The sequence below is a fragment of the Pimephales promelas genome, chromosome 24, assembly GCF_988280905.1.
Source record: "Pimephales promelas chromosome 24, fPimPro1.hap1.1, whole genome shotgun sequence".
NCBI classification, from domain to species: Eukaryota; Metazoa; Chordata; class Actinopteri; order Cypriniformes; family Leuciscidae; genus Pimephales; species Pimephales promelas.
Window position 1 is genome coordinate 5,876,205 of NC_142792.1, and position 14,163 is coordinate 5,890,367.

The following is a 14,163-nucleotide window of genomic DNA, read 5'->3' on the forward strand; positions in this document are numbered from 1 at the left end:
GATGAGGTTTTAGGCCATCTTCTCCAACAGTCAGCCACTTCAGCGGCGACTTCAACCAGTACTACTGCACCCGCTCCTCCCATTCCCTCAAGCCCTCAAATGCCTGTTTCTATGGCTGGAAATCCCTGTCTTTCACTTCCTGAGAAGTTCGACAGCACCCCGGGTCTTTGCTTCAGTGTTCTCTATATTTTGCCCTGCACTCTCAGTGGAAGCGATCTCTCAGCTTAAGAGCCCATGCAATATTCACCAAGTTAGACTAGCGCAGTGCTAACATTCTCATTCGTGTTCGTGAGGGGGGCGAATGGAAGACTGCCTTCATCACCAACACAGGCCATTATGAGTATCTGGTCATGCCTTTTGGGCTTTCTGATGCACCTGCAGTATTCCAGTCCTTCATGAATGAGACTTTTAAGGACATGATTATTAATAAGTTCATTGTTGTAAACACTCTGAATAAAATACACTCTGTGTACATGTTCTGACTTATTCCCCATCCATGTGGTACTGTGACTGCAGTGACTGGCTGATCATCAAATTTTTGTCAAGCCAGAGAAATGTGTTTCACATACCCTCAGTCACATTTTGGGTTACGTTTTGAGTCCTGGGGAGGCTTGCATGGACACTTATGAGATTGGCCCGAGCCTCAGTCCATCAAGTCCACCAATCTAAAAAAACCTGGGGAGACTAGTTACCAAAAAGGAGAACACAGACAGGAATCATGACAGAACCCACACCATGACAGTATCAGAGTATCAGATTTTTTTGGAAAATGCTTTAAACCACAACAGTGTGAGTTTAGATTCGATAAGAAACCTGTCTCAACAAATGCAGATCTAATGAGGGAGAAAAAATTTGTTCAGTTAAAAGATTAAACTGTCACTCTTGGGCATGGGATCGTTTACTGGATTTAGTTTTAATTGATTCGTTTTGATTACAATTTTTTTATGAATTAAACAGCTCGTAAACATATTTTATCTCAAATAAACAAAAACCCCATAAACATCAAAGTATTAGCCATCATTTAAGACATTTCTCCTTGTATTGAACCGTTTTTTGTATAAGTGTTTGTTAAAATTGAGTGTGTGTGTGTGTGTGTGTGTGTGTGTTCGTTCACGTATGTCTGTGTCTTATGACAACATGTCAACCCACATCACACTTTACAATGGCACAAAGGTAAAGGAATGCTCTGCTGCCTGGGAAAATGTGTAGAAGCATGAAATTACCTTGATCCAAAGATTCCTGCTGCATGCCGGTTCTGCCAGTAGACCACAGAGAGAGACAGACTGTTTGTCTCTTGTCTGAAACAGGTTAGATGTAATGTAGATCTTACTTTATTATCGTCTTATTGCATCAGCAGTTGGTAAATTCGTTAAAAAAATTTAATTACTAGCTACTATTGCATTACATCTTCAACAGTGTAATAACTCATTTCTCTCTAAGTGTTTCTTATTACTTAATCATATCAACCTCGACCAGTTGAACAATGCACGGATGAAACTTATAAAATAAAAAACATAAAAAACATATAAAATTGCATAAATTATTGTGTATCAGGTTAAGTTATTAATCTTTTACATAAAACTCACCCTTCATTCAGGTGTAGACCAGGCTTCCTATAAGAATATCTCAAACATGACATGACATGTAGCTGTGCAAAGCATGGATTGAATGCATTTTTATGCAACTGTAAGTATTCTTTATTTTTATTTTATTCAACCGATTCTTTCAAATGCTCAATCACGTTCGAGACCGGTGACTGACAGTGGTTATGAGTGAGTGAGTCATTGAATCACTGAATCATTCACTCAACCCGATTCGTTTAAATACACTGATTCAAATAGGTTAGACTGTTATTTATACATCGAAACGTTTTAGTTGGACGTTTGTCTAATGTTTTTTTTATATGTTACTAGGCGTACTCATTCCAGTACATTCAAAAGTAACAATCCAATCATTTTTGCAGAATAAAATGTTTTCCGTAACTAAGAAAAAAACATTTAAAAAAAAAAGCAAAACAAAAAAAATAACTTAATGGGAACGTTTGCAAAACATTGTTTTTATTTCCTGGGTATCTTTTATTTAACAAAATTTTGATTGGCAAAATAAAAATATAACCATAAAATAAATACATTTTATAGATGTTTGTTCTAAATGTGATATTGAATTAAATGTGAATCTAAATATTGTAACCTGTATGAATAAAATCATTTGTTTTGTTGGTGAACAATGAAAGCAATATTTAGTCCATCTTTATGGACATTACGCGCCTCTATTGGTTTAGAGAGAGACAAAAGGGTGGGGTGACCATACAGTACAGTATAAAGGGAAGCCTGCCTTCAGTCATAAGCAAAGAGTCACTTAGCCTGGATTTCTGGAGAATGAGATCACATCCTGAATCTCCAAACTGAGGAAGAAACTCACACGTGTTATGAGGAAACAATGCGAACTAGATGTGTAGTTTAACAGTTTGGCTTAAGCCTAATCCCAGACTAAAATGCATGATGGGTTGTCTTAACTGAAAGTATACTTGCACTGACATGTCACATATCTTAAAATATGTCAGTGCTTTTCTTTTGTCTCAAGATGCACACCAGTAATGTTTTCTTCTAAGGTACATCATTGAACTAAGGCCTAATCCTGGCTCAATAAGCCTTGCATTGCATTTGCAACTGGGCCATTATGTCTTTTAGACAACATAATAAGCATTGAATCTCCATCCGGACCAAACCAATTTAAAACGAACTAAACTAGAGTGTCTGGTTTGCACTCATGTAAAGTTCACTTTCTAAGCAGAGGCCCCACTTGTGTCTGGAACATGAAGGATACAGTACAGCTGGAAAGATTTGATTAGTCACAGACTTCTTTGTGGGTGTGGTCCCATTGTAACAAGCAAGCTGATTGGTTTTCAACACTACTTTGGAATTTAGTCTCACAATAAACAGCACTTGACTGAAGGACAAAAAGGAAATGACCAGGAAGAGACTGACATTCAAAAACCAAGAAGTTGTTTTCTAAACTGTGCGCAGATCAAAGCAAACCTCTGATTAGTCACAGATATCATGGTCAATCAATGCTAAACAGCAGAGGTTGACACAGAGGGTAGTGTATGTGTCTCAGCCCAGCGCTGTGTGTGATGGAGAGGAGGTCCTCACATAAAGGCTTTCCTCTACATAAAGGGCCCTCTGTGAGCCCGCAAGAGCTTTAGCTTTAATTCTCCTGATTGGCTTATTGCTTTATTGAATTCTACTGCAGAATCCTTGGACTTTGCTGACGGCATGCAGCCACAAACCAAGAGGCCTGTCACCACTCCCGGATTCAAGAGAGCATTTTACATGAAGGCATAGCGGAGCGAATTCTGACTTATGTGCTGTTTCATCCAAATAAGGAAGAAGACGGTGTTAGTTTTGAACATCTCCACATTGACACTGACTGTATACACTGTTACAAATAAAGGCTTTTTATTGGCGTTGATGGTTATATGAAGAACCTTTAGAGTCCATAGAAACTTTCCATTACACAAAAGGGAATTTAGTGGGAAAGGGTTCTTTAGATCAACTTTTTGGACAATTATTTCTATTCATTTTTGTTGTACAAAGAAACAACACAAAACACAGAACAATTAAAACATTCCTCATTCAAACATATTTAATAAAGTTCAAAATATTTACAATAGTACATTTATATACAGTATACAAAAATATATGTTTGGGGTCTTTTTTCTTTTCTTTTTCTTTTGTCTTTCTTATAGATTGAGAACACTCGCAATCACCTTTTGTTTATTTATTACCTGCTAACATTCCAATTCATATCTATGTATTGGGTTTTGTCAAGATGATTACATAAGTTCTCATTCTATTTAAACATTCCAGCGTTATCTGCAGGAAATGGCATTACAAGACCGAGATCAAGATGAGGAGTTGATGACCATGTCCTTTGCCCGCATATGAACTTCACAGGGGATTGATCTTTAAATGTAATTGGCCGGAGCATTCATGTTTTTCCGTTGTGAAGATTAAAAAAATGACACGTATGCACTAATCCAGGTCCAAGTTAAAACAAACTAGAAAGTTTGTTGGGACCAACTTTTATGTTGGCTTGACAAAGCCTTTTCTGCATGTTGTATAAGGTTTCTAGCATATTATCATGTTGCTAACAAGTTTTAGCATTATTTTGCCTTTTTCTAACATGTTTGTAGCATGTTTAACCACATTGCTAGCATGAATTAACATGTTGCAAGCTTTTTTTATTGTGTTGCTAGCATGAATTATGTTACTAACATGTCTTACCAATTGTTAATATGTTGCTAGCATGTTTTAACACATTGTATGTTTTAACACGTTGCTGTTTTACCACATTGCTAGCACAAATTAGCACATTACTCTCATGATTTTGCATGCTTCTAGTTTTAGGACAAAACAAAAGTGTTGACCCCTCTGATTAAAGTCCATGGGATTCTTCGTGTTTTTGATCGTTTAAAACCTTAAGTCCAATCCATTAGAAAAAGTATAAGCTATCAACTCGAGTCAGACCAGTTTGAAGATCTGACCCGAGTTTGGTGGTTTAAAACCGATGACTCAATTTTGTCTCATCAGAAGAAGAAAAAGAAGCTTAATTTGTAGATCAGTATTTTGGCTTTGTATCAAGCCAAACATAATATATGAAAACAAAAAATCTTGTCCTTCAGTTAACTATAATAACCGGTCTGGAACAAGGTCTCTGAGTGTGCGCCATAACCAGCAAAAACATCCAAAAGTGTCACTTCAAAAACAGATGTTCACATTGGGTTCCACAGTGCCCATCCTACTCTCCAAGAATAGAATTCCCATTCCAGCATGGGCAGATCTGATTTTCCCATGATTCAGTGAAAAAATACTGCAGTTTTTTTGGCATAGAGCTTTGAGTTATTCTGTAGCCTATGTGTTATTCCTCCACAACATATTCATATTACAGCACCACTGAAGAAAATCAGCATAAATGGAGAACTGATGAGAATGACTGTTTCCTCAAATAATTAATTCCCACATAGATTGCTTGAGTTTATCTTCACGGATAGTCTAATAATAACTGATGCCCCTTGGAAAATCTCTTTTGACCTTCTCCGCAGGGTCAAGCCAGAGGAGGTTCTTGACCCTTCCCAGCAGCGACTGATTCGGCGAGGAGCAGCAGAGATGCTCTTCAATTGTTACTTGTATGTATGTGAAAACTGGCCTGCACTGACCTACTCATACTGTATATGAGAGGGAGAGGGAAGAATAGCAAAGAAGAGAGATTTCCCTGATCTTGGGACGGCTCTTCCCAGGACTGTGGTGACCTCCCCTGGGATCAAATTCTCCAGCCGGTTCCGGATATACAAGTTCCATATATGTAATTGCTTCCTCAACAGATATATTCATCACTTTCTAAAGAGATGATGCCAGTTTGTAAAGAAACGTACCTGAACACTTAATCCGCATGACGTCACCATTTTTACAAATTCGCGTTTTTGTTGTTGACACGGATATGAGAACGTTATTTTTTTATTTTTTTTGAAAACGTATTTGAATTTTTTTTTCAAAAGTTCTCCAAAACGTCATTTGTATGTAAATGACTGGTTAAACACATAAAAAGTTTTCAGTTTATCTTGACTGGATTTATTTCTGTTATTTTGTCTATAAACTTTATACTGCATTTGGATCCCAAGTTATTAAAACAATTTTCTGTACAACTCTTTTTTTTTAAGTTGAGGTTAATGTGTTTTATTATAATTGTTATGAAGAAGAGATATACGTTTATTTCAGTAGTTTTGACTATAACTGAAAGTAATATGCATTACCTAAAAAATGTGTAATATTTAAATTTAAAAGTAATTAGTTAGGCTCCTCATTACATAATAATGAACATAATCTGATTACACATTAAACGTTACTTGTAATTCGTTACTCCCAACACTTATTAACAGGCAAAACTGACTTGCTTATTAGAAATCATTTCCACGGGTTATATTAATGCCTCGTTATATGAATTAAGTTTGAGCAATGATGATTCAGCATATTAAAGAACTGTGTGAATCAGTTCATTATTTAGCTCACAAACCTGCCACAGATATTTGGGTTAACAACACAATATGCATGTTTGCATTATATTTTAGACATGTCAGCGTATTCAGTCCCATTCAGAATTTGTCAGTCAGACAATTTTCCGTACGATAAGGGTTAATGGTATGCTCTCATTTAGATTAGAATCTAATTTTGACTGCATATTCCACAATGGAATTGCATTCACCACATCATCAGTTTCACAGCCAGGATGCCCTGCATGGAATTCTGGGATATGGTTAAAGGGCAAGTTAGTAGCAAAAAACAAGAGTTTTTAGAATTTACTAGCAAATTTGCAAAGCTTATTCTGCTCTTTCCCATGGTAAACTGAATGACATCACTGGCCAATACAGTGTCCATCTGCTAAACAAACCAACAGATGCCGATAAAGACTGGCAAATGTTGCTACAGTGAGGTAATGTGGTGTGCTGCGATTGCACATTGATTCAGGACAGTGCTGCAGTCAAATCAACGTGAAACATTAACGGCTCTGTGTTACACACGACTCTTTTGGCACAAGTCATGGAAGCAATAGTTCTCTGAGCTCTGCTGACTGGATTCATCACAGTGTTGGCATGCAAGACTAATCTTGAGGAAAAAAGCACACAGATGCCTTTCAATTAGGCAGTGATGCAGCCAGCCATGGTTATTATAGTTAGAAAACGTATCAACTTTGCAACTACATGCCTATAGCAGTCATTAGAGTATTATCATACTGCCTGCTTAATGCAGCTAACAATTTATTCTGATGCTCCCCAACAGATATTCGACTTAGCAACTTATACTGTCAACTTATACTAACCCTTACCAAACAGAAAGAAAATAAAAGCTAAAATAACACTGGTGACAGCTCTATAAAGACAAATGATCATTAAAACATAGTTTAGACCTCAGTGATCCATCAGGGAAAACATTATAGTTTGCAAAAGACGTCCCTTGATAGGCTCCAGATTATCATGCCAAATATCTTAAGGGTGTACAATATATTAACTTAAAAAGGCAATTCTAAAAGCACTTCTGTTGAGAAATTAGCATTTGGATGCATTGGATCATCATGTCAGGAAGCGACAGCAAGACCTTCAAAACGCACACACACACACACACACACACACACACACACACACACAAAACAAAGCAGCTCTTAACATAATGTGAAAATGGTTCTGATAATGTCAGAACATAGAGATGGTGTAACGTTTGTTGTCTTGGCTATTGGATGTGGAATGTGAAGCAGATCAAACGGCTCTGCCCAGGGGCGCACTGGATCAGATTGCATTTTGGGTTGAGGCCCTTCATTCATTTGTGACATTTACAGTCGTTTTCAGCCCTAGCTCCTAAGCATCCCTGAAACTGGGCCCCTCGTCTTTCTGGAAAATCCCTATGAGCATGTGTCTGGCTCCACTTGTGTGTTCCACGCTGATGATGAAGGAAACTGGCCAATTACAGAGGCAATAACTCAGACGCGTATGATGTCATCACACACACACACACACACACACACACACACACACACACTCACATGTGCTGTAACAAACTGTTTTTTATTGGCATCTATGGATCCAGAGCTTTAATATCCATAGAACCTTTCCTTTGCATAAAAGTTTCTTTAGAATGGAAAAAGTTTTTTAGATTTTTACAAATGATAAAATCAGAGATGTCAGCTCTCCTTTACTCCAGGTAAAGCCTAATGGTCTCCATCTTTATCAAATCTGTGAAGCAAGACTGAAAGTTGTACCTATTTTCATAAGGGCATAATGGTTTTCACAGTGTCTTGCTGACCTCTGGTGTTTAAACCCGGATTTGCAGGGACTTTGTTGCATAATTTATCAGCCAGATTTGCTTTTAAAGGAATAGTTCATCCAAAAATGTGTTTTTACTTACCGGTACTCACTTTTTTTTTTTTTTTTTTTTTTTACTTACCGGTACTCACAGTTTATTTTTTTTCTGTTGAACACAAAATAAGATATTTTAAATGTTGTTAATCAGACAGTTGACAGCACCCATTAACTTCCATAGTTGAAAAAAAATACCATGGAAGTCAATGGGTTCAGTCAATTGTCTGATTACTAACATAATTTAAAGTATCTTATTTTGTGTTCAACAGAAGAAAAAAAAAACTCATACGGGAAGAACACGAGGGTGAGTAAAATGATGACAAAATTTTCATTTTGGGTGAACTATGCTTTTAACTTCTAAATATAATATTGTAAATATTTAAAATAGATATGAATACATTTTTATTATTTAGAACAGCATATGATTTTTTTTTATAATTTATATGAAGAAAATCAATTGCTCCTTTCTGACTAAATAAATAATAATTTAAGAAAATCCTCATGTAGATAATATATTAAAGATAATATATTCAAACCATTCTGAGAATATCTGGTTTACCTGGAATCCTGGAATTTACAAACTGGTTTCTGTCTGGTTTGGAGCTGCAACAGTCTTGAGTCCATTTTCTCACGTTAAGAGACTTTTATTTTGAAATGTTATTCAAAAATAATTTATTTGCTGCTGTTTTCACTCTTTCTACTTTACCGCGTTCATGCAGGACCTATGTGCAGGACTGATTGAGAGGAAGTATGTATCAGACACATTTAAACAGAGTTTGCAGTTTACCCATGAAACCTATATATTCTTTCGTGTTTTGTTTATTGTCGCCTGAGTTCTCCAGTGTAGAGTATGCTAGGGAAGTATTTTACAAGTGCACATTCATTGCTTAATGCTCATAATGTAACTCACCATTACAACTCGTTAACATGGACCATGGTGTCACATTCTCAATTGTATAGTTTTATTTGCCTTAAGTCACAAAACACTGCAGTCTTCAGTCGTTCAGATGCCTAGATATTCATTATGTTCCTTTTGTTAAAGCCTGTTTATATTTTCTGTATTATTTCAAGAACTTATGGTGTAGAAGAGGATCTAGTGCAGATATGACCCCATCAAAGGAAGGCATGATCTCCCTCATCGACAAGACCATAAAGCTTAGGAGGGAGGAACAGGCACGGCAGGTTGTCCTGGCATGGGCTGTGCTAAATATGTCTCTGGCTGGGATGATCTATACAGAGATGTGAGTTCATAGTCATACATGTTAAGAGATATAGCCCCTAATCTGATACGTCTTCTGAACCACATGTAACCAAGTCACCTTATCTTTTAGGTCTGGAAAGCTTCTTAGCAGATACTACAACATAACTTACTGGCCCATCTGGTATATTGGTAAGTAAGTATATAATAATATCTATCTCAAAGGGTGTCAGTGATCTAGTACACGATTTTTCAACCCTTTAGATGCCACAGACACCTAAATATGATCATCCTCATGTGATGGACCATCATTTAGTATATTTCATTTAATCTAACTATGGTTTTCTTGAACAGAACTTGCCTTGGCTTCCGTGTTCAGTCTCAATGCGCTTTTTGACTTTTGGAAGTATTTCAAGTACACTATGGCCCCAACCATGATCGCCGTTAGTCCAGAACAGCATCAACTTCTTGGACTCCGGGGCTCAGGTGAGTTATTTGGAAGCTGTAAGAACGTGTTTTAGGTAAAAAAAAAATCATGCATAATTCTTATTTCTCATATCAATGCAAAGACAACAGATATAGTTAATTCTTGCATATGTCTATAATGAATTGATTTAAAGTTGAGATGGAACGGAAGTTGCAATAGTCATTTCTTTCCTATCGTGACACATGTGACTGAGTGAAACGGCTTACAGACTATTAGAGCACATGGACATTACAAATAATGGGATGAATATAATAAATCAAAGTTGCAAATATTTTTCAATATATAACAGTATAATTCAAGGAAGAAATACAACGTTCAAATGCATAATAACAATGATTTTAATAGGGATTCAAGCCTCTCCACCTCAGAAACAAGAGAAAAAAGAAGCCCCTGTATCAGTCCAGTCATCGCCCCTGCAGGGACAGAATGTACTCAGCTTCAGTCCTGCTCGACCCTCAAGCACCAGCCCCAAGTTTTCCCCCAGCTGTGTCTCTGGGTTCAGTCCACCTCTGAGCAGCCCTTCTTCAGCAGGAGGACCCTTTTCACCCTCCATGGCATTTGGCAAGGTTGAGTATTATGAAATGCTTCTTTAAAATTGTGTTGTCAATATTTTATTCTGTTCATGCACCCACTGCATTTCCCTTTCTACTTTTTATATCTGTAGGTGCTGAATTATAGTCCGAGTTCTTCTCCTTACCCAAGCAACCTCGGGCCGGCAGAAAGCACCAGTCTCCGTGCTCGTTACCGCACATCCCCATCCGTCTTTAATTCACCCGGGGGTAAGGAGGACTACATCGATGACCTAAAGACTTTGGAGAAGTTTTTGCGTACGGAGGAGGAGAAAAGCCACCGCAGTCAATTGGGTAAGAGGCCTGGATGCACATAAAGGTGTTGAATCAAACTGTAGCTGTTTTAAGACTTCGGCATTGCAATATTTTTTATTTAGGAAGTCCAGAGTCAACATCTCCAAGACACAGTCCATCGTTTTGGAACTACAGTCGTTCAGTGGGGGATTACGCACAGAGCCTGAGGAAGTTTCAATACCAGCCGGCCTGCCGTTCACAGGCACCATCTGCCAATAAAGACGAGACAGAGCTGGGCTCCAAACAAGCTGCTGAAGAGGTGAGGATGAAAGTAATAGTAAAATTTCAAAGCATCTTTGTTTAAGGCTTTTGTTTATATTCATGTCAAAAAAAAATCTTTAGTGTTTTAAAGTAAAGAGGATTTATTACAGGTCTGGGCAAGAATCACAACAAGTCGTGTGGTGACGGATAATATTGACAGCTGGACTGCTAAGCTGAGAAATGTGAGTCCGTCCATCCTAAATTTTGAAAAATTTCCATCCATCCATCCTAAATTGTCATTCATCTATCTATCCATCCAAAAGTTTCCATTCATCCTAAATTGTCTAAAATTTCCATCTTTCCATTCTGATTGCCCAAAATTTCCATTTGTCAGTCCATCCTAAATTGTCCAAAATTTTCATTAATCTGTCCATCATAAATTGTCCACATTTACATCCATTTGTCCATCAGAAATTGTCCAAAATTTACATCCATCCATATAGTGTAACTATTTCCATCCTAAATTGTTCCAAATTTTCATCTATCCGTCCATCATAAATTGTCCAAATTTCCATCCATCCGATCATCCTAAATTGTCCAAACTTTCCATCCGTCCATCAGAAATTGTCCAAAATTTCCAACTATTCATCATAAATTGTCCAAACTTTCCATCCTTCCATCATAAATTGTCCAAAATTTCCATCTATTCATCATAAATTGTCTAAAATGTACATCCATCCTTAATTGTAAAAAAAATCCATCAATCCGTCCATCCTAAATTGTCCAAAATTTTCATAAAACTGTACATCATAAATTGTCCAAATTTACATCCATTTGTCCATCATAAATTGTCCAACATTTGCGTCCATCCATATAGTGTAACTATTTCCATCCTAAATTGTCCAAATTTCCATCCATCTGTTCATCCTAAATTGTCCAAACTTTCCATCCGTCCATCATAAATTGTCCAAAATTTACATCCGTCCATCATAAATTGTCTAAAATTTACATCCATCCTAAATTGTCAAAAAAAATCCAGCAATCGTCCACCATCAATTGTCCAAAATTTCCATCCTCTTTTTCTCTGTTGACTTATTGCAGTGGATAAATGACACCATTCTAGTTCATCTGGTCCGAGAGATGGACTCCGTCAACAGTCAGCTCAGGAGGATAGGCTGCCCTGAGCTACAGATCGGAGGTAATCATCTTTTCTTCCAAAGATGTTGAATTGTAAAAGTCTGAGCTTACTTCATTATGTCTCACTTCTGTTTTCCTTGTTTCATGAAGAGGCCAGTATCAGCAGTCTCAAACAGGCCGCCGTGGTCAAAGCCTCTGCAATTCCCACCCTCAATGCCATCGTACAGTATCTGGACGTCACACCAAACCAGGAGTATCTTGTGGAGAGAATCAAGGGTGAGCTGAATACACAATTCACTGATATTATCAATTGAGCTTAAATAAATATTCTAAATATTTCGACTTGACGTAGTCCAATATCATGAACGGGGATGATGCCCCTGTGTGTTCATCTGTGTATCACTGCTCTTGTCTTGCAGAACTAGCCCACAGTGGCTGCATGAGCTCTTTCCGCTGGAACGGAGGAGGAGATCTGAAAAACCGCAAATGGGACACAGACCTTCCGACAGACTCTGCTGTGTGTTCTTCCAAACAATTGCAGCATTTCATTGTTGCATTACCAATTTATTACAGTTTAGAGGAGATCAATAATATTTGTAATGATACAAATACACTTTACACAAACACTTCTGTGCTCATCAGATCCTGATGCATGTGCTGTGTACATACCTGGACTCACGGCTCCCGCCACATCCTAAGTATCCTGACGGAAAAACCTTTACGTCCCAGCATTTTGTACAGACACCAGATAAACCAGGTATATTCAGACAATGTGCTGCATTTTTAAAGAATAAGTGTTTTATTATACTTGTTCAACTAGCTTTAGTGTGTAATGTTGCTTTTTGAACATGAAAAGTTCTCCAAGTTCCAAAGCACAATGTCCCTCCAAAGGGAGTTCTTCTCTATATCAGTGTGCATTGAACTCCCTGAACTAATACTATTACAATATTATATTCACAATATATTACATATTATATATTAAATAATTCCTGCCCAAGGCATACACAAAAAAGGTGCAAGGCCTGGTTAAGTTAGTAGGGAGTTGAAACTTGCAGTTATGGTAAGATGTGGGACATTTCCCAAACATACTCAATCACAATACCAATCAGAGCACATTGCACTTTTCAGAAGGAGGGCTTCACAGAGACAGAAACTAAACCTAGCTGTACTGACAGACTGGGAAGAGGTGCTGTGACAATGTAAAATGTGACATTTTTATGTGTGCATTTCTAACAGACGTGTCCAATGAGAACCTGTTCTGCATCCATCAAAGTAGCACAAACCCTCCTCATTTTCAGCTCGTCTACCAGGGACACGTCTACAGCTTACCCAAGGTGAGTTGATACTCTCCAACCATATTCACAGTGAAGGAACTCTTCTGTTCTTGTGACTTATGCTTTCTTCCCCCCCTCTCTCACAGGGCAGAAATAACTTGTTTCACACCATCCTCATGTTCCTCTACATTATCAAAACCAAGGAGTCTGGCATGCTGGGGTGAGTTTAGATCCATCATGTTATGTGTGATCTGCTTGGTTTTAAGGAATTTTATGCCTAGAAGTTGTTCTTATTTTGATTATGTAGTTGCATTGAAGTGTGAAATAGATGAAACCTTTTCCACCCTTTTTTTTTCAGGAGAGTGAATCTCGGTCTATCAGGAGTGAATGTACTCTGGATCTTTGGGGAATGAGATGGTCATGTTTGCCGCTTGGAGCAAAACACTGCACAAGCCTTGAGATGTGATAGACTTTTTTAACCTTTACATTCTTGTGATGTTGAATGTTTTTGTGATGCATTGTACTTGCAAACTTGATGCAAATATAGATTAAGCACAGAAAGTCGTTTTAGCTGAAGAAAATGTTTTAAACTTTGACGCTGAGAGTCAAAACAGACCCTTGTTCCACTGGAAAGACAATGTAGTTCTACATGAATGTAAATTCTTCCAGGCTAGTCAGAGTGGTTGGCCACTGCAGGAGTTATGATTTTTAAAAAGTAGTTACTGGTAGTTTTTCTTCACCCTTTCTTTTCTGTATGAGTAAACACCTGTTACAACCATACAATCATAAGACAAATTTACTTTTGGTGTAATGATGTTTAATATCTTGCTCTCAATGAAGGGCTTTTCTTATTTCTCCTCACGATTACTTTGACAATGTACAGAAGAGCTTGGTGGATAGGTGATCCTGATCTTTAGTGCCAAATTACATGAGCAACAAGTGGTTATGTTTGTTTTTTCTATCGTGAAGTGAAACTTGAAATGAAATGAGCTTCCAATTTTGTCTTTGGTTTTCAATTTAATAAATGCCCAGCAATGTTTTTTTATTTATCACTCTGTGTAGCCTTGAACTCTATTCCTTTGGTTTACCACTGG

General features: G+C 37.4%; 1 protein-coding gene across 1 annotated transcript; it reads left to right on the plus strand.

Annotated features, from left to right (window-relative positions):
• The first annotated feature begins 8,579 nt into the window (after window positions 1-8,579).
• tmem209 (transmembrane protein 209) lies at window positions 8,580-14,121 on the plus strand. Its single transcript, XM_039667734.2, has 15 exons — window positions 8,580-8,657; window positions 8,981-9,150; window positions 9,241-9,299; window positions 9,462-9,593; window positions 9,940-10,160; window positions 10,259-10,457; window positions 10,541-10,716; window positions 10,829-10,900; window positions 11,760-11,856; window positions 11,946-12,071; window positions 12,215-12,312; window positions 12,438-12,552; window positions 13,032-13,129; window positions 13,216-13,289; window positions 13,428-14,121. The coding sequence occupies exons 2-15, from the start codon at window positions 9,014-9,016 to the stop codon at window positions 13,480-13,482; spliced, it is 1,659 nt and encodes a 552-aa protein (XP_039523668.1). The 5' UTR covers window positions 8,580-8,657; window positions 8,981-9,013; the 3' UTR covers window positions 13,483-14,121.
• Window positions 14,122-14,163: the final 42 nt, after the last annotated feature.